Source organism: Mytilus trossulus, chromosome 8 (assembly GCF_036588685.1).
Source record: "Mytilus trossulus isolate FHL-02 chromosome 8, PNRI_Mtr1.1.1.hap1, whole genome shotgun sequence".
NCBI classification, from domain to species: Eukaryota; Metazoa; Mollusca; class Bivalvia; order Mytilida; family Mytilidae; genus Mytilus; species Mytilus trossulus.
In genome coordinates this window covers 80,479,134-80,502,261 of record NC_086380.1, presented here as the reverse complement: position 1 = coordinate 80,502,261, position 23,128 = coordinate 80,479,134, and the positions used below count along the sequence as shown (strand labels likewise).

The window sequence follows — 23,128 nt, the reverse complement described above, 5'->3', positions numbered from 1 at the left end:
ACTGATAAAAATAGATCTGTCTCCAACCTAAATCATTCTGCCATCATTAAATTTTTATGTAATTAATAATAGATCTATCTGTATTCCAGACATGGACCCATTCAAGCAATAAGATGCTGGGAGAAAATTGTCTTTCTATTTGAACATCTAAATTGGAACAATCACCGCCATATATACATCTCTTGAGGTTGTAATTACTTTTCTCAAGCTTTGCAATATGTTGTAGCTATAATTATGTATGGTAATAAAATTTCAAAGCATTTAGTCTGCTTTATTTATATGAAAAAAAACTCAAATATGTTACCTCACTTGAAACATGGGAGCCATTATTCAACCGTAGATCTCTTTCTTCATTTCAGTCATAATATCTTTAGTGTGTTGATGGAGTGTACTAGTGCAATCAAATTTTCACAGCAATCTGGTACCCACTATCTATAGTTTACACAACAAAGAGATAAACCAGACCTACCTTTTTGACTTTTTTCTTAATGGAAGACTTGTGTTTATCTTTAAGAACATTTGTTTCTGTTTTTTCATTCTGTTTTGTGGAAGCCTTTATACAATTCTGTAAAGAAAAAGCATACAAATTTATTAACGTGTGTTGGGAGGCAATGTTGTAAATTGTTAGATTTGTGCATTTAATAAATCATCTATGTGCTCCCTAAATACTTTATCAACAAATATTGGTTATAAAAATAATAAGATTGGCCTATTTCATTGCTTAAATGAGACATCTATCTTACCCAGCAGACATATTGACCAGATTCTATTAGGGAACTATTCATTTTTTTACATAAATAGGCCATTAGTTTTCTCGTTTGAATTGTTTTACATTGTCTTATCAGGGCCTTTTATAGTTGACTATGTGGTATGGGCTTTGTTCATTGTTGAAGGCTGTATGGTTACCAATAGTTGTTAATGTTTGTGTCATTTTGGTCTTTTGTTGATAGTTGTCTCATTGGCAATTAAATACCACATTTTCTTTTTTATATTACTATTTCACTGTATGGCCTCCAATAATGAGCAAAACATGTACCCTCTAGCATTTGATATGAAAGGGCTCGACATGATGTTAACATTAAAATGTAATAGCTCCAATTTCATATTTTTTCCAAAGCATTTAGAAAACTATAATGTGCCTGTAATTCAGTGGTTGTCGTTTGTTTATGTGTTACATTTTTGTTTTTCGTTCATTTTTATTACATAAATAAGTCCGTTAGTTTTCTCGTTTGAATTGTTTTACATTGTCATATTGGGGCCTTTTATAGCTGACTATGCGGTATGGGCTTTGCTCATTGTTGAAGGCTGTACGGTGACCTATAGTCATTAATGTGTGTGTCATTTTGGTCTTTTATGGATAGTTGTCTCATTGGCAATCATACCACATCTTCTCTTTTGTATACAATATTTTAGATACTCATGAATTTTGTAATGCTTCTTCATCATTTTTTAAGTAGTTTCATTTTATTCAACTGACAATAACAATAGTTGTATGTGTGAGTGTATGTGAGTGGAAGAGAAAGGCTTTTTATTTTTACTTTGTGTGATTACATGCTAATGTTATGAGCCCTATGGTTAGGAAATAAAATATCTTTATCTTAAATAGCAGTTTTGGAAACTGTTCAATAAATAGAATAGGTACATTAGTTTCAATCACTTCGATTTGATGCAGTGGAGTATCTGACTTTTAGTAACACATCATAGGTATTCATACCCTTTCATGTACATCTTTTAACAAATATACTGTCCATTAAGTGTATTAATTATTACTTCCAAATGTTCCACTTTTAATAAGTGACCATATGCAGCCATTCATCCATAAAACTAACAAATATATGACACAGAGATATGTCTCCCTTGTGTGCAATTTGTATTTTTATGCAAATGTTGAATGGCTGTATGACTGTCTTGCATAATTAGAGAAATGAATACAGTACACCTTGGGGCAACTAATTATAATTTTGTTTTGTTTTGTTTGTTTTTGTGGGTTTTTTTGTTGTTGTTTGTTTTGGGGTTGTTTTGCCGTTTTTTGTTTGTTTTTTTTTTTGGGGGGGGGTATAAAAGAATATAACTAGAGCAATCAAAAATCATCAATGGAAAATGGCAGACAAGAAGTCACATTGTCAAAAACTAAATAAAACATTAAACAATTACAGTCCATAAAACTCTAATAACTCTCAGATCGAAGATCAGAGTCACAAATACCACAAAATAATGAGAGACTAAATAATTTAAATTTTCTATTAAAGGAAGCTTATTAATTCTATAGAGTTAAAATTTGTTTTAATCTACATGTAGGAGGTGATCTATATACAAACACTTAGACACCACTTGAAAATAAATGTTCACAATATGAAATCAATCTTTTCGTCAATTATAATAAATGTTCCAGCTTGTTTTACTGATTTTATCTCCTTTGAATACACATCAGGTTTGAAACAACAGGCAATCATTTATCTAAAAACAAAATCATTTATTTTCTCTCAGTTATAATGTCTGACATTTTAAATCCAATTTCCCAATATACTCTGGCTTAAATTCGTTGATAGAACAAATCATCAAAAAATGTTGTATATATAGACGGGATAGTATCCCCTCATTTTAAATTCAATAAAGTTGAAAGCTTTGTGTGTGGAAAGAGATCTTAATCTTCGCTTGTAAAAATATTTCAATACAAAGGGTATCGGTGACACTTTATTAAACATAATATACTACTACACTCTAATGTATAAAACATAGGTGTGTTTTATATCCTGTGGTTTAAGTTAAAAACTCCATCTCTAAAAGTGAAACAGACAGAAGGCGAGACTCAGATCTTTTTCTAATATTCAGATAGAAGACAGAAGGTAGACAAGAAAATAAACAATAATTCACCTGCCCATCCTATTTTAAAATTACAAAGCTAAAAAATCAAAGACCATTTTTATATTATATTTTAACTTATGTTGTATTTTATAATCTGGTCTGAATTTTGAAAAAAAAGGGCATTAAAATTTCAATGAGACATAATAGTCTTAAAAAAACAAAAACATCTTGAACACCAACATAAAACATTTTTCCAAACAGACATATATAAGTGTGTATGTATGTATATATATGTACGTAGATCAGTTTAAGGAGCCCCCCTCGATAGCTGCGAGGGTACAGTGAAATCCATGTTTATATCATGGTCATTCAAGCTCTTACAAAGATTGCAAAACAAAAATCTGTTTAAAATATGGACCATGAGTCCAATTCTGTTAATAATATACCCTTACAAAGATATGACAACTCTAATTTCTGTTTTAATTCATGGACCAGATTAATAAATGGTGGGATTAGGGTAAGCTTACCCTTTATGTAACACTAACAGTCTTGTAATTATCATAAATGGATATGGCTGATTAAAATATAGTGTTCATAATTATATTGGATAAGTTTAAGGTTTATGTAACACTAACAGTCTTGTAATTATCATAAATGGATATGGATATATCTGTTGCAAATTCAATTTACGGATGAAATTGCAATTATTACACCATTGAAAGCGATATCCTGTGGAACCGTAATAAAGTGACATGATTTACTGTAACAACCAACTATTCAATTAACAAATAGGCCAAAAATGGTTGAAATAGTTTCATTTTAAATCATTTTTTTCCCAAAGTGCATGTAAATATTTATATTTTCATATTTATTTTAAATTTGATGGAAAAATAAAAATTTCACAGATGCTGTGGATTCATTTATTTTCATGGGTATCAATTTTTGTGGATTGATGAGAGTCTGAATTTCCTGAGGATATTTGATTTCATGTTTTTAAAGTCTTGTCACTTACCAACAATGAAAAATTTGCAATTTGTTGAAAAGTTGAATTCTTGGTTCACCTCTACCCACAAGAACAACACAAATTGGTATCCAACAAATAATACTGAATCCACAGTATCCAACAAATAATACTGAATCCACAGTATCCAACAAATAATACTGAATCCACAGTATCCAACAAATAATACTGAATCCACAGTATCCAACAAATAATACTGAATCCACAGTACCGGTAGCTCTTTTCCACAGAATTAACCCTTTAAATCTTCTATTGTCTGTACTAGAGCTCTAACTGATTAAATTGCTTTATCTGTATAATATCACTCAGTCTTTGAGATTATAGTCTTACTGCATGCATCAAGAAAAATAAACATAATCAAAGAATCATGAAATTGAGGTCAAGGTCAAAATAATCCAATCAGCAGATTACACACTGAAATTATTAGTCATTTACTGCAAATAACCTTCATTATCAAGTTTGAGGTCACTTAAAAATATAAATGAGGTAGAGTTCAAGGGTCAGACAGATAAATTAACTGTAACAATTATGTATTTACAAAGGCATAATGTTACTGAACAAGAGTGCACACACTGAAATGTCTACCCTTCTTTACTAATCCTTGATACTATCTTGATAGACCTAAATATAAAGCTTTATTATAACTGTCACATAAACTCAACATTAACCAAGAAAATGAAACATTGATCAATGAACCATGAAAATGAGGTCAAGGTCAGATGAACCATGCCAGGCAGACATGTACAGCTAACAATTCTTCAATACAACAAATAAAGTTGACTTATTGCTTATAAATAAAGAAAAACGGACCAAAACACATACACTTTAAACTTAGCAATGGACCGTGAAAATGAGGTCAAGGTCAAATAAAACCTGCGGAACTGACATATAGTTATAAAATATTTCCATACACCAAATATAGTTGATCTAATGCATAAAGTATTAGAAAAATAGACCAAAACTAAAAAAACTTAACTATAACCACTGAACCATGAAAATGAGGTCAAGGTCAGATGTCACTTGCCAGTTGGACATGTACACCTTACAGTCCTTCCATACACCGAATATACAAGACCTATTGCTTATAGTATCTGAGATATGGACTTGACCACCAAAACTTAACCTTGTTCACTGATCCATGAAATGATGTTGAGGTCAAGTGAAAATGGTCTGACATGCATGAGGACCTTGCAAGGTACGCACATACCAAATATAGTTATCCAATTACTTATAAGAGAGAATTTAACATTGCAAAAAATTTGTACTTTTTTTTCAAGTAGTCACTGAACCATGAAAATGAGGTCAAGGACATTGGACAGTTGACTGACAGAAAGTTCGTAACATGAGGCATCTATATACAAAGTATGAAGCATCCAGGTCTTCTACCTTCTAAAATATAAAGCTTTTAAGAAGTGAGCTAACACCGCCGCCACCACCGCCGTAGCCGCTGCCAGATCACTATCCCTATGTCCAGCTTTCTGCAACAAAAGTTGCAGGCTCGACAAAAACTGATCATGGCTCAAAAGCAAAGTATGAAATCACTGAACCATAAAATGAGATGTAAGGTCATGTGATCACTGTAAACTTGAGTCAGGTGATCTCTGTACAATGGTCATGTTTATTTTAACAAACAACACAGTAATTGAGAGTAAAACTACCTAAGGGACAAAAGAGTTGTCTTGATCCTTGAACTATAAAAATTAGGTCAAGGTCAGGTGACACATGTTGGATGGACATGAATATAACAATGATTCAATAAACCAAATGTAGCTGACCTATAACTTATGCTTACATTAGCAAATTACCAACTTAATATAACCTTTGAGTCAATGAACCATGAAAATGAGGCTTTTGAGACAACTGGTTAATGTCAGATGGAACACTTCAATAGACTCACTATCTACATGTAACAGTATATACAAAATGTAAACAGTCTAGCTTATCTACATTCTGATAACAATTAATTAATGAGGTTGCCAATTTGCTGCAAACACTGCAGATAGATAATAGCATATATCTACTAGTATATATAAATGTCTTACAGGCATGTCTGTTGATAAACTATAACTTAAAACTGTGGCAGATCTTGAAAATTTCATAAGTGGGGGAAGGGGGGAGGGGGGGCACTGACTGGCCTAAGAGGGGGCCTGCTCCAGTCATGTTTCAGAGATTTCCTAATATAATTTTTTCTCAAAAAGGAGCACCCCCCCCCCTGAATCCGCCTCTGTAAAAAGTAGATTTATAAACAGCATTTTTAACAAGGTATTTAGCCTCATATAAAATGAATACTCATGCTATATATATGTATTGATTTCAAGGCTTGTTAAAATGATTAAAGAATATCAGATTGTTCACATCTTTTCAAACATCAGTTTTCACAAGCATTGAATTCATGTATGAAATTAAATACCTTTATAATATAATCCACCTAGTAATCCCGTAAATCCTTTTAAAAAAATATTTAAACAATATATCTATCATTGTGTTTGGTTATGACAAAAAAATACAAAAACAAACTAATTGTTTTTTATCATTAGTTTATATTTAATTGATATATTGTTTACAAATGTTTTTTTCCAGAATGTACACAAATTATCGACACCTACACAAGATGTCTATTTTATTTACCCTAAGCTCTGTTTACATTTTATAGTCTTTTATCAATTATATGATAACCTCTGTTTACCTGTCATGTGTGAGAATTATTTAAAGGGGTTGTAGCACTATTCAAGTTGAAACACCTGAGTTATTTACATTTTATGAGCGTTTTATTGATTTTAAAATCTGTTAAAATTATGTAAACACCATTTGAATTATGAGCAGGAAAATCAAAACGATATAAAAAGCGGAGAACAATAATTAAAAGCAAAATTGAACGAGACAAAAATAAATTTGGTTTAAAAGAAGAATAACTTCCTGACAAATTTGTAATTAATTTAAATCTTTAATTGGTTCTTCAGCAATTTTTTTATGTTAAATAATTAAGTCTTGAATGCACAATTGTTGTCAAAATTCTTATGTGATGAGAAATGACATTTAAATGGATTTTCATGTTCAGACCATAAAATGCGAAACAATTTTTAATCTTAAGGTTTTGTATGCACGATTATTCCATCAGCCTAAACATCATGTCAAACAGAGAAATGAAGTAATATTTTGACATTTATAAACATATATATAAATGTTATACATCTACACCTGTACACCAAGAATTTTTCATATCTTACTATTTCACAATCTGATTTAAGATTAGTTTTTGCACTATTAATTTTTTTCTACATATCTGAACATTTCAGAGGCGGTTGAACGAAAATTGAAATTGACAGGTTTTTTTTGTGTAACACCTATGAAGGGAGTCTTTCTGTCTCTGGATAGATTTTTTCGGAACCTGGTTAAGGTGGAGGTTAAATAATAAAATTGCAGAGGCGAATTTAGAGGTGAGCCCTGGAGGCTCTGTAAGGTGCCTCCCATTTATGGAGCTACATATATGCTGAATGCAGACTTAACTAGAATAGATATAGGAAGATGTGGTCTGAGTGCCAATGAGACAACTCTCCATCCAAATAACAATTTAAAAATTAAACCATTACAGGTTAAAGTACGGCCTTCAACACGGAGCCTTGGCTCACACCGAACAACAAGCTATATAGAATGTTGGTTTTCCTGTTTGAATGGTTTAACACTAGTAATTTTGAGGCTCTTTATATAAGTCCATTTTTTTATTAACGTAACTATTAGCTTGAACTTGTACGTCATGTATTTGATGGATAACGTAACTATTAGCTTGAACTTGTACGTCATGTATTTGATGGATTTTTTATTAACGTAACTATTAGCTTGAACTTGTACGTCATGTATTTGATGGATAACGTAACTATTAGCTTGAACTTGTACGTCATGTATTTGATGGATTTTTTATTAACGTAACTATTAACTTTAACTTGTACGTCATGTATTAGCTTGAACTTGTACGTCATGTATTTGATGGATTTTTTATTAACGTAACTATTAGCTTGAACTTGTACGTCATATATTAGCTTGAACTTGTACGTCATGTATTTGATGGATTTTTTATTAACGTAACTATTAGCTTGAACTTGTACGTCATGTATTAGCTTGAACTTGTACATCATGTATTGATGGATTTTTTATTAACGTAACTATTAGCTTGAACTTGTACGTCATGTATTTGATAGCTTGAACTTGTACGTCATGTATTTGATGGATTTTTTATTAACGTAACTATTAGCTTGAACTTGTACGTCATGTATTAGCTTGAACTTGTACATCATGTATTTGATGGATTTTTTATTAACGTAACTATTAGCTTGAACTTGCACGTAACTATTAGCTTGAACTTGTACGTCATGTATTTGATAGCTTGAACTTGTACGTCATGTATTTGATGGATTTTTTTTATTAACGTAACTATTAGCTTGAACTTGTACGTCATGTATTAGCTTGAACTTGTACATCATGTATTTGATGGATTTTTTAATAACGTAACTATTAGCTTGAACTTGTACGTAACTATTAGCTTGAACTTGTACGTCATGTATTTGATAGCTTGAACTTGTACGTCATGTATTTGATGGATTTTTTAAAGAAGCAAGTAATCAACCATAAAAAAAACTTGATAAAAAAAATGTTGACGATTTTGAATGAAATAAACTCTCATCCCTTTTTTTAAAATATGTATAGACGAATATAAATGGGAAAGGAATTATCCAATCACAGTGCAGTCTTTTCTTTGACCAAGGTTTTGATGAAAACTTTGATGGTGAAAATTCAACTGATTATTTTACTTGAACCATTTGTTTATACCTAATCAAAGTTTTCAGTGACCGTAATTGAAAAAACTCTGATGGTGACAACCATGACTTGGACCAAAATTACTAATGTCAAAAATTTTCTGTGACCATGATTTTGGTGTAAAACTTTGATAGCGACAACCAATGAAATTAAGGCCAAGTTTCAATAGATAAATTTTCTTTGACCAATAAGGTTTTGGTGTAAAACTTTGATATGGGTAACAGTTGACTTAAATACTGGACTAAGTTTAACTGTGACCGAGAAACTTTGATAATGTAACAACGAATGACTTGAACCAAAAAGAATACTTTGACCAATTTAACTTTGATATCGACAACTTGGGTTTCAGTTTGGTTTGACCACAATATTTAAATTTCATTCACAAGATTTCTCTGATGCGATATAGAGCTCTTTTACATATTATGACTTCTAGATATCACCTTGGCTCAGGTTAGATTGTGATGTTTAGTCAATCTCTATCTCATAGATGTAACTTAAGGCGTGGATCCCAGATTTTGAAAAGAAAATAGCTTACCATTGTTACCATAGTCCATCCATGGTTGGTTGTGCTTTACACCATGGTCAACTATGGTTTTCAACATCTGACCATGGTTGAACAAACTCAAATCACAAGTAGTTTGGTTGACCATGGTCAATTTGAAACTGTCATTTTCTACCTTTGTGACCATGATCTGTACCATGGCTGACCATGGTTGAACAAGCTTAAATTTCAAAGTGGTTGACCTGAGGCTGACCATTGTTAACCAAGCTCAGGTGGTTGACCATGGTCAATCTGACAACCATGGTTGTCTACCTTTGTGACCATCTGTACCATGGCTGACATTATGGTTTAAATCTCAGGTGGGTGACCATGGTCAATTTGAACATGGCTGACAATGGTTAACCAAGCTCAAATCTCAAGTGGTTGACCATGGTCATTTTGACAACAATGTTTTTTCTACCATTTGGACTATTGGTCCATGGTTCAGACCAAGGTAAACCATGCTCAAATCCCAGGTGGTTAACCATGGTAAACTTGACAACCTGTATGAACAAACACTTTCAAGGTTTTTTTATCAACTTGTTGAAGTTATGGCCCAGAAAAAAGTCACTGAACCAAACTTTCTACATATTGTATAAATCACATGTATTACTGTTCACACCATCAAACAATTTTTTTATCAAATCCCCTAAAAAAATATGTTTACAAAAGAATGTTTTTCTTATAATTAAAATTCTAGAGATTAAAAAACAAAACAAATTAAATCTTTGAGATGACCCTTTTACACCTCACACACATTTTGTAATTACAAATCTAGCCTGAGATGACCCTTATCCACACACTATCAGAATACAAGTCTATACAAATTTAGCCTGTATAGTTAACATGTTAATCTTATCTCCTTCACATCAAAGCTTTAAATCAATGCCTCTGTAATGTTGTGATTACCAGAAAATAAATACCAGCTCTCTCTAATGTTTTTATCTTTGTAACAAGGAATTATTTACTGAAAGCTTTTTGATCACTTAGTCAATATTTTGAAAGATGCATCTGTATAGAAATTGCTTCATTTTATATGATGAATTAAAAATTTGGCCAAATAGGAATTTTAAATTGTCATGTAAATAACTTCAGGGTCAAACAAATGTCATTTATCTTTTTAAATTGAAATTTCCAATAGCCTTTAAAAGGAAAGTCATCACTGAATCTGATAAAAGGCTACAAGATCCTTAGACATCTTGTATTTGGATAGACAGTTAGTGAAAAGACTGGATTGTTAACAAATCCCAAGTTTTTTGTCTTTCAGGAAATGAAATCTTAAGTAAGTTATAGCTTTAAATAATAAGCAAAATTTTGATATCGGACAGATCACAGACCAGGAGCTGAATTAGGGCCACCTGAACCCCCCTTCCCCCTTTTTTGGGGAAAAATGTGGTTGATTATTTACCGGTAAGAAATCATTGAAGCAGTGATCCCCTCTTCGGCAGTCACTCAACCCCCCCCCCCCCCCTCTTTTCAAAAATTTCTGGATAGTTGCCACTGCAGACCAAAGGAGATAACAGCTTTTGCAAACAATTATTAAGATCAATACGCTTGCAGGCACTTTTACTTTTGATAACTATTTACACCACTGGGTCGATGCCACTGCTGGTGGACGTTTCGTCCCCGAGGGTATCACCAGCCCAGTAGTCAGCACTTCGGTGTTGACATGAATATCAATTATATGGTCCTTTTTATAAATTTTCTGTTTACAAAACTTTGAATTTTTCGAATAACTAAGGTTTTTCTTACCCCAGGAGTAGATAACCTTAGCCGTATTTGACACAACTTTTTGGAATTTTGGATCCTCAATGCTCTTCAACTTTGTATTTATTTGGCTTTTTAACTATTTTGATCTGAGCGTCACTGATGAGTCTTATGTAGACGAAACGCGCGTCTGGCGTATAAAATTATAATCCTGGTACTTTTGATAACTATTACCAAGGTTCAGGGTGTATTTTTTTTAGGCCAAAAAATTGCCACTGTTTCTTCCAATCCTTCCCATCTAAACAGCTTAATTTTTTAAGTTAGAATAAGCAGATTTATTCAAGGACTACAATCATGACCTGATGCCTACAGTCAAAGCACTTAGGTATATTAATAGATCACTATTGTGACTTATGAGCATTTAATAAATTCATATTTTCAGGACATTATATAACCTTAAGGAAGTAACTGAAAGGTTATGGATCTAGTGAATAGATTTTTATACATTCGCTCACTCATAATTTATAACTACAGCAAACTTTTTTTAATTCCCTGTTGAGACAGATAATTAAAGACCTATAAGTATACACAGCACTTTTACCTAAGATGATACTTTTATCATGTTCAGGAAGGCTTTTAACAATAATATACTTATACCGATGGCCCCCAAAAATAATGTTGAGTGTCTTTTATATGTTTAACAAGCAGATTGATGACAATGACATTCTTCAGTCAATAATTTGTGTAACAAAACATTAAACAACAGCATGACAACATGACATCAATAATTAATCTATTCAACCATTACACATGAGTCTAGACTGTTATTGAACATTACAGTTATTGTACATCACACTCAAAATCTCATTTTATACCAGATTTTCATATTTTCCCCCAATAATGTTGATTTCCCCCAATAATGTTGATTTCCCCCAATAATGTTGATTTCCCCCAATAATGTTGATATTAATCCATGTAAATGTAAAAAAAATCATATCTGTGATTGTTCTATTATATATTCATGTACATGTATTATGAAAAGGGGTGAATTATTAAATTAACAAATTCTCTTTGTTATAACTGACAAGATGTAAAAATTAAAACTACAGCATCATCTATGTATATTCTTTATTATAGGCAGCTCAGGGCAACTATCAATGTAATACCTTCAAGTCATTATAAATTGCTTCAAAAATAACATTATATGCAATTGTGATCGAGGTAAGTTGTGACCTCACATTACAGTGTTATATACATATTTTCGTTATAAATAATGGTTGCTAGTTCACAGTCTGGTATCTGTATCATTCCGGAATCGGAAAGGGTTATTCTGTACGACTGATATTAACTCTCTCTTTTCTTGTTAATGCAGGTGGCAGACATAATTTTATATTGAAAGCAAAATATAACAACTAAATCTATTTTATGTGTATTTGTTTGTGTCCTTTTACATACAAAAGTCCCCCAAGGATACAGAACCAGGCAAGGGATTTGAAGGCCATAGAAGCTCTTAGGTAATTGGTGCAAATTTTGTATTCCTGCAACTTTCTAACAAAACATCAACTTAATTAGTGTTTAATGGCTTAATAGATAAAACACACCCCACCCCATACAATCTCAGTGTGCTTCAATTCTGTAAAATTACCATAATATGATAACTTTGCTAAAACTGGCCTTATCTCTAAATATTGTGATTTTAAAAATCCATTATATAACAGCCTTTAAAAATTACTCTTAAAATATTGATTGTTTAGATAAGGTTGAAGTATCTTTTCTCTTGTCTACTATACATTCAAAAATTGATGACAAATAAAATGTTCCTTTTTTATTCAAACTTTCAATTTTTGTTAAAATATGCAAATTAAGCAAGATCATTCAGGTCTTCCACCTCACAGTCAGACAATCAGGTGTCTCACTGCGGCCACCACCTGATATTTGAGAAACCTGCCTTACCTAACCGTAATCCTTCCGAATATTCACCATATATTGTCCCCCTACCAGTGAGTTTCTTTTTGACGAAAAGAAAGATTTTTGTTTTTCTTTGTCACAATGACATTCAATCTTTACAATTTTATTTATGTTCAGTGCAAACAAAGATTATCAATAACACAGAGTTACATTTAAACTTTAAATAGCACCTGACTGGGACTACATTCCATTTGAACTCCGACCTTTAAAAGGTGGAAACACTCAAGTATGTAATTTACCTAGCTAAAAGATCTCAATCAATTTTAAACTGATTTTTACAACTTATCTGATTGAATTGTACTGTTGAGCTTTAAAAAGTTAATCTCAATAGTTTAATAAGATCGAAGGATCAGATCGCCAATTAATATGCAGCTTGTGTCTTGTTTATATGTCGTCTGCCGAGCCAGCTATTTATTAGTAACAGATAATAATCCACTCTCCTCAGCTATTTGACAGAGTAATTTCTACAGTAAATTGTCTTGATAAGTAATAACAACCTTCTAACAGATATTAATTAGCCAATAAACTTCATAATGAAAGGTTTAAGTATACACACATATATCTACACTACATCGTCCTGTCACTCTTTGTTGACAGCAAAATACTGAACAGCTACAAAATGGGCCCGCCATTAAAGGTCCACACCATTTATTATACGACAAAATAAGGCCTAGGGTAGTTAATATTAAGCCAGCCATTATAAATCAGGGGAGATTATGAGGAGTACAGTCTTTAGCAAAGTTGTTGAGAGGACTGTTCTCCACTCTTAATGTAGAACTCCAGTCTAGTTTTCAAAGTTGGTCTAAATTGGGGGTCCAAAATTGAACAGCGTATATAGAAACTTATTTATGTGACTTTTAGCAAATGCCTATATTATACTGGCCAGATCATATCTTGTCATACTGACTTAGCAGTTTACAAATTACTCATAAAATTTGAGTAAAACTTTTAGGTCAAGCATTTCAAGCCCCTACCCGCTACAAGAGTTTAATTGCTTTCCTAAAAAAAATGAATCATAATCAGGTTCAATTCTGACCTGAAGATGTGATTTTCTAGTGAGTATGGTCTTCACTCAGGTCACAAATAAAACACAAGCTGTGGTTTGGAGTGAATAACAAGGTAGTATGACTTAAGCTCTGAGTCAGTTAAGTCTGCTTCAACTTCAAACCAAGAGGTCATAGGGTCAAACCGACAATAACACTGGAGGCTACATTGATTTCCTAGGTTGAGAATCATGCCATCAGGTTACTTTATACTGTGTGTTTTTGATTGTCTATACTTTAATTATTTAAATTACTCATTAATATTTCATATTATGGTACATTATTATGCAACAAAATGGAACAGTGGTCCTCAGTGACCAGTAAATAACCAATTAATCTTTATAAAGTCATATCTGATACACATTTTTTGTATGGTAAGAAAAACCCAATAAGGATAGCAAAAATTATAATGGCAGATCTCTTATATCAAAATAAATTTCTAACCCTTATGAATCTTGTATCAAATTTAAAAAAAAAATCCTGTTAGTTTTAATTTACCATCTCATCAACCATTTAAAATAATCAAGAAGTTTAACACGTGTCATAGTTGATACTCTGACCACCATCCCATCTTTTTTTTTTTTTCCTTGTACGAACAAGAACACCATCCTTATAAGTGGTTCTCAGAAACTCCCAATAAATGTTCCATTCGATAACCGTACATGTACAGTACATAAAAGAAACAGCATTAATAAAGAAATTTCAATTCAACTCTGCATAACAACTCATTTCCCTGACGCTCATCAATACGTATAAAATTTCCATTCTCATTACGATCACAAGTAAAGCAAGCTCATTTGATGGGATAGGTTGTACAAAGCCATGTTATAATTTTGTGAGTTAAGTACCCATTAATAAAGATGCTCTGAGATCACAATATACAACTCTAGGATAATCAATTACTAAATCGATAATTGAAAGGACTTTATTGTGCATTCATGACTATAGTTGTACAACCTGAGAGCTCATTACAAAATGTTATTACATTTTTCTTTTAATTGTCTCGATCAGCTTTGAAAAAAAAAATGGATTAAACAATAAAGAGCAAAATATGTCCATGGAGGTGAAATGTAAGGTTTAGTTTGAATCACAACTGAATCATTTATTTCTAACTTAGCATCTTTAAAAAGATGGAGTGAGTGAGCTCTCCGAAAAAGAATCACCCCAAGTAACAATTTTCCCTAGGCTGTTTTCTGACTGGTATTCTGCGCCATCCTATTTCAGTCTCCTAATAAACTTTTTCAAGCGATGTTCAAATTACTTCTGACTAATATTTTGTGAGGCAGTAATTTTGCTTTAGTACTTAGTATGTAGTGCATTGAAAAACCATGAAAAGTAAAACAATGTAAAATCTATATATAAAGGTTAAACCTTATATTGAGAATATTGACCATGTAAGAGTGGTGACATTTGAATTAAATTAATGTTCAAAGTGCAAAGGTATTATCACAACAGGTTTACCTAACACGACAGAATTTTGCTCTAATGAGGTGTCATAAATTATAAACCAGGTTTGCCTGCACTGTATTACTTTTATATAAAAATATTAGTGATTTTGTTCGGCAAAATATTTTAAAATTATTCCTTTCTATTATCGCATCCATTTCTTTCTGTTTTTCAATCCTATGGCATAAATTGAATTCCAATTGGAACGTGAACCATAACAGCCATGTTTAGATCATCTGAGACCAGAAATTTCAAAAGCACCGAAAACATTAAGACAAGACAATAGAAGTAAAGTGATTGTCATTATACTCAAATGGCCCATGGACTAATGACTCTATTTTTTAAATCCGCAATAAAAATTAAGCCAAAGTTAATTTAAAGAGTAAATGTTCCATGACTTACAATTATAAATATGTTTAGTAATGTGTGTGTGAAAAAAGCATTTGATATCTAAAAATATTTTTTCAAGGAAGATTATGAGTACATTGACAATATCGTCCATATATTTACATAATTTATCTCTGTACCTTACACTCACATTATATAAACAATACTTTCAAAGAAATTTGTGACAGTAAAATCAGCGATTGATGTCAGGTTATCAAAGTAATATGTGACATTAAAACCACATATTGACATATGGGTTAAACCAATCAAAATCAAATGTAATTATCATCTTATTTGTACTTTACGATTGTTTCCCTAGATAATCAGAAATTGTGGCATGCATAAATTTACTATTGCAATTTTTCAAGAACGAACAATAATGCAACTTTGACTAATTTGCGATTTTAGGAAAAGCTTTGGTTGTTTTTTGCTCTAATCATTACGTCGGGTTGTGTCCATTTGACACATTCTCAATTTTGTATAGATATACATTAACAGATATCAGAATGTGACTGTTCTCATTAAATGTGCCATACATATTTTTTTTATTGATAAATTGAAGTGACATTTTGTTCCAATTTAGTTGTCACTGTTTAATACATTTTCTTATTAGAACTAATCAAACCGTACACACTACTGGTCTCTTAGAATATACAGCAACCAATCTGTAACATTGTGTATTATATTCATGTAAAGTACATTGATTGAATGCAAGACTTTAAATGCATTCATGCAACATTAACAGTAAGTAAAAATGTTATAATATTTAATTGAATTACCTGATTACACAAAAATGTACCCCATGGATTTAAATTTGTGAAAAGGTAATAAATATTTACATGCTATGATACCACTGTGGATCAGATTTAACAATATTTTAAAACTTTGCAGATTTTAAAATGAAATTTTAACTTGTCTATTTGTCATGTTTGTATGAAATAAAGAAATGCATTTTTTTGAAAATGTCAATCAATGAATTACATGTAGTGAATAAATTTTGTTGTTGCAAAAGTCACAAACATTGAATAACTTTAAGGTGATTTATCAACTGATTATTTGATTTTGATATTATAACTGATATTTTACCATGACAGTATTTGCAGACATCGATTAGTCATTTGAAAGTATCAAATTAATTGTCAAATAGTGACCATGCTGAATCATACATGTATCTGTATACCTGATTCAATTTAAAATTAAATATGATATAGTCTCTAACACATAATACCATAAAAGCTTGCTGTTTCAGGTGTGAGCCATAAGGCCAATTGACTTTGAAACCTATACATGTATAATGTATAAAAAAGAAGATGTGGTATGATTGCCAATGAGACAACTATCCACAAAAGACCAAAATGACACAAACATTAACAACTATAGGTCACCGTACGGCCTTCAACAATGAGCAAAGCCCATATTGCATAGTCAGCTATAAAAGGCCCTGATAAGACAATGTAAAACAATTCAAACGAGAAAACTAACGGCCTTATTTATGTAAAAAAAAATGAATGAAAAACAAATATGGTTTACTTTTATTAATAGTTACTTATGGATGGAGAGTAATGTCTCATACCACATCTTCCTATATATATTTTAAAAAATCACATTCATTCGTACATGAAATCCAACAGAAATATTTTCTACTTATATTAATACAAGGCGTTATAATAAATTGAACCTTAAACCTAAGTTAAGTTATGTCTTTCTATATATGCATAACTCAAGTACTTGTTTCAAAAAACTTGACAGTATTCTTTTTTACACAGGATAAAACCCAATGGTACACAGGCTTCATTTCAGATTGAACAAAAGAAGAATGTGTCCTTGGAACAGATGTAGGAACAGACGTACGTTGGACAAGGAAAAAACTTGAGGCCCCTCAATCAAGAATTGGAAATCTAAAGCAGACTGTTGAAATTCATTAGTTCAGTCACTGAGTGTCAGACCTGACATATTTGATCAAGGAGACTAACCAAAACTCTGAAGTGTTTTATACTATATGTACTATATGTAACTACAGATAATGATACATTCATGACATTGATGAAGGCTACTCAGATAAAACTCAAAATAGATTTTAATAACTCTGAAAAGGTCAAGGTTATTTATTTTTTTGTGTAAAACATAGAATTCACCGATATTTAACATAACCAAAGAACATCTGATATCATCATATGACCATTTACATTTTCATAGCAACAAGCTCTGAAATTACAAATTACAAATTTGATCACCAATGCTATTAACTTGAGCCGAAAATTTGATCTGAAAAATAAATTATCAAGTAGCTCAAATTACACACATCATCTGCAGCTGAAACTCAGTTTCTTAATAATGTTTTTATGCGCTTAATAGCGACTTGTCTTTTGTCAATCTACTGAAGAGGACACAAACCAATTTTCTTTTTAATACTAGTATTAAATGCCCCAAGCTATCTGTGTGATTCATGACATCTAAAACCACATAATTATTTCATTTCCACAACAATATTTACAAATGTACCTGCCTAATTAATTTGACAATTAACTAATTAAAGGCATGTCCCGACTGATAATTAATCCACTTCTACATATTTTACTACCACAATCATACAACAACATCGATAACTAGAAATTCAACACCAGATGCTTGCAAGCGATCATAGAAAAATCTTTCAATTCATATGCTCTGATCTGATAGAAAACAAACCGGCTATTATCAACAGAAATCGTTGGAAGTACATTTGTATTATTGCTATTGATTCGGCATTGTCAACCGTGGCAATCTTATTCTTCAGGATTTTCTACACGTCACCGTCGCATTGATGCTATATTGTAGCAAATGTGATTTTATGTTACAATTGTTGAATATCAAATGTACGGCTATTGATAACAGGTTATTTTCCTTCCTTTCATTATTCATATAAATTTAATAGCTTAAGATTAAAACTCTGCCGTCCACTGTAATTTTGGATTTTATCCTTTCTGAATAATTGCAGTTCCTCACAAATTATTTCATAATAATTATTATAGGAGACATCTGGGGCATTATATAATCATTATCTCATGCATATTTATTTCTAAATCCAAATGACAGTTTAAACATTATAACATAAACTAATTTCAGACCATTTTTCTTTTGCTCTTTTTACTTTCTTATAAATCATCAATTATATTTGAAAATTTGAAAAAAATATAAAAAAATTCTTACTACAAAATTCAGGCGTTTTATTTAATTATGAAATTGTCATCTATGTTACAATAAGTCAACATCTTATAATGACATTAAAAAACTTATTAGACTTTTTCTTGACTAACAAAATTGAAAGCGGGTGGGGGGTTGAGAATTCATTTACATGTACACGCAATTAAGATAATCCTACATATGTAAATCTATAAATTATCAATTTCCCCAAGGTGCTTTAACAGTCATAGAAATATGTGTGTTCCTTAAATAAACAAATTGTAGTTGTGTGGCATAAAACAAAATCACAACATGATCTATATTCATTCATCAAAAAAAGATATCATAAGAAAATCTGAAGTCTTCTATTTTGACACATGTTCAGCTATTATGTTCATTATTGGTTTTATACACTCCTTCCTCTGGTAAAGAACTAAAGGAAACTGATATGGTTAATTCAATAAATATTTTGTTTATAATAACAAAGAAATTGTAATCCTTTCCTCCCAGATTGATAAAGTGACTGAAGCCAACAGATTATTTTATGAGCAAGTCAACAATTTATTTTATTAATCCTGGGCTCACAACACTTGTATATAAGGGACAACATCAAAAGTTCAATGTAGGATAAAAAAACTTAATTCAGATAGTTTTTTGAATGACCCCCCTTAACCCCCTCCTAACTTAACTTGGGAAAAATTGATTAACCCATATGAATATATGTAAAATCGATGTAGGATAAACAAAACTTGCAGCAAGTTTATATTACCCCCCCCCCCCCCCCCCCCCCCACACACCCAAACTATTTGAATTAAGTTTTTTATCCTTCATTGATCTTTTGATGTCGTCCCTAAGTAGCCACTTGTGTAACATATATTATATTACCACTTTTGTTAGTACAGAGGATAGAAACAAAAACGTTGGAGAAATTTTCTGTACCAACTTCCTGTTTGGCGTAGGTGTAGATTCCAATGAAGGACCAGGTCTTTTGTTATAAAATGCTATTCATAAAGCAACCCCCTCGTCGCCACACAAGTACGAAAAAACCTAGGTCTCTTTAATCGCAGCGAGTCTATACTAAGCCTATCGGTACATAAAAGCCAGGTGAAATCCAATTATCAAGTAATACCACTATCGCCCCATACACGCCATTTAAACAGACTATGTCATAAGTGTCAAAGTGTCGTGATTTAACGACTTATACTTAGATCGTCTAACAAATGAAGTGCCATCCGCTTACAATGGATATGTCAGCTATTGGGAGACGAACTTATTTTTGTCGCTTATAAAATTCGAAGGAAAGGGATTGTAGATCATAGTCCTGATTTTTTTTACATCAAAGCAATTATAAACAAGACTATTTGAGATGGAACAAAATTGATGACCTCTTAATAGTCAACCTGACTAGTAAAATAGTCCCAGTACTTCATACTTAAACAGTCAACCTGACTAGTAAAATAGTCCCAGTACTTCATACTTAAACACATCAACCTGACTAGTAAAATAGTCCCAGTACTTCATACTTATAAACACAGGCTTAATAGTCAACCTGACTAGTAAAATAATAAGTCCCAGTACTTCATACTTAAACAGTCAGGCTTAATAGTCAACCTGACTAGTAAAATAGTCCCAGTACTTCATACTTAATAGTCAACCTGACTAGTAAAATAGTCCCAGTACTTCATACTTAAACAGTCAACCTGACTAGTAAAATAGTCCCAGTACTTCATACTTAAACACATCAACCTGACTAGTAAAATAGTCCCAGTACTTCATACTTATAAACACAGGCTTAATAGTCAACCTGACTAGTAAAATAATAAGTCCCAGTACTTCATACTTAAACAGTCAGGCTTAATAGTCAACCTGACTAGTAAAATAATAAGTCCCAGTACTTCATACTTAAACACAGGCTTAATAGTCAACCTGACTAGTAAAATAGTCCCAGTACTTCATACTTAAACACAGGCTTAATAGTCAACCTGACTAGTTAAATAGTCCCAGTACTTCATACTTAAACACATCAACCTGACTAGTAAAATAGTCCCAGTACTTCATACTTAAACACAGGCTTTTTGTTCATGTTAAAGTTGGCATAAAATCCATCTCATAAATGTATTAACCTTTTCAAATGTTATTAAAAAGTATTATTATATAATTTCATCTGAGTTGGCAATGCAATTTTTCAATATCATTTATTTCAAAAGGAGCATCATTATAACTCCTTTAAAACTTGTATATCAGAGCACTCAAGATTTTCGGATACTGACGATCATTCAATATATATATGTTTTGCTAATATAAACCCTCCAACTGAGTGTTATAAATTTCATAAATTTAAATAATATCAAGAATTAGTTAAGCAGACAATGCATATTACAAAACACAGGGAACAGATGGAAGCAAAGACACAGAGACACCTAGTATTTCAATGTTTTTTGGCAGAAGGTGACATTACGCTAAATCTCCTTATTTATGCATAACCTGTGCTCAAGATGCTTTTACATACATAAAATTGAGAATGGAAATGGGGAATGTGTCAAAGAGACAACAACCCAACCATAGAAAAAAACAACAGCAGGAGGTCACCAACAGGTCTTCAATGTAGCGTGAAATTCCCGCACCCAGAGGCATCCTTCAGCTCAGGCCCCTATACAAATAAATACTCAGTTCAGTGATAATGAACGCCATACTAATTTCCAAACTGTACACAAGAAACTAAAACATACATGTTACACTTGAGCTTCTTGAGATAGGTCTTTTATATATGCTTACAAAAGCTTAAAAATATTGCACGAGATTGTGTTGTTCTTAAATTGTGTTGTAGTAATAATGTATATATATATTTCTTGTGTAATTGCATGATGTATTTGCTATTGCTTTGAATAACTATGTTATGTTTACATAATAATTCAGTTATGATATAAGAGCTTTGAAACATAGAGTTGAGACATTGTTCTATGTTATGTATGTATGTATAAATACCCAATTTACAAACAATATACATTACTTGCTAATAAACTACATTTGAAGTTAGTTCAATTAAGAATTCAATGTATAATAAACATTCATATATATGTATGTTTAAATGCACCTTTAATATTTTACAAGTTATAGAACAAAGAACTTTTACATCATGAAAGCCTTTAATCTTTACTGAAGGTTTACAGAGAAAAACACGGCTGGAATTTCTACTTGCAATTTGACCTTGAACAAAGGTCATTAAAATCTTAACCCTCGACCTTTAAAGAAATTCTGAAAACAGGGGAAATCAACTCTTTAAAAGACGAGACTTTTAATGTTTTCTTGAATTCCCTCTTTTCCTCCCCTCCAATACTTTACTACATTCACCCTCTCTCTGTGTAACCTAATTATTCCATTAATATTCTAGATATCAACATATGTTTTTGTAATCACTTTGTAAGTAACAGAATATTGTGAGAAATACTTCAAACAGATGCAAGTCAAGTTCAAAAATATTTTTTGTTTTCTTAAGATACAGACGATTTTTTTGCCATTTTCTAACCAGCAAAATATAATTGGACAGTATTTCTGCTGTATCATGATGCTTGAAGTGTGTATCTTTAAGTCTTGATACTGATTATTATACACCTATCAATTCTAGATGAAGAAGATATAGATTTAATACTTAATTATTAATACTTAATAATTATTAATTAATTCAATTACACATTAACTGCATCGGATCAAAATTGACCTTTATGAAAGTACACATGTACATTTTTGTTCATATTTGTGATTTCTGACCATGCAGTATGGTCTATGCTCATTGTTGAAAGTTGTACTGTGAGTAACCTGTAGCTGTTAATTTCTATGCCAATAGGTCTTTTGTGAAGAGTTGTCTCATTGACAATCGTACCACATCCCTCTTTTTTATATCTTTGATTGAATCATAATAGCACTTTATAATGGAAGATGAATTTTCATTTGTTTTTTAAGGTTTTTATATAACAACTCAATTTTTAAACATGTACAGATACAGATTTTGTATAGAGATTTTTTACAATCAGAAATAAGATAACAGATGTATTGATATTCATTTGCATAAGGCTGATTAATCCATCACAGCTCAATATTAACTGTCTCACTCAATTCATATCTTTTTTTAAATAAAAATTGCAAACTAATTTTTTTATAAAGAGCCAGCCTCCGGTTGCCATATGAAATACTGTAAACCAACATATTTTCGCGGATACTTTATTTCACGTTTGACCC

The 23,128-nt window shown here is 31.5% G+C and overlaps 1 protein-coding gene across 4 annotated transcripts in view; it reads right to left on the bottom strand.

Annotated features, from left to right (window-relative positions):
* The window catches only part of LOC134681450 (autism susceptibility gene 2 protein-like), a 138,588-nt gene that overhangs the window by 97,754 nt on the left and 17,706 nt on the right, over positions 1-23,128 (bottom strand). For all 4 annotated transcript variants that reach the window (XM_063541082.1, XM_063541085.1, XM_063541084.1 and 1 more), the window contains exon 2: positions 470-565. In XM_063541082.1, the coding sequence (XP_063397152.1) occupies positions 470-565 (96 nt within the window). The remainder of the gene's footprint in view (positions 1-469; positions 566-23,128) is intronic.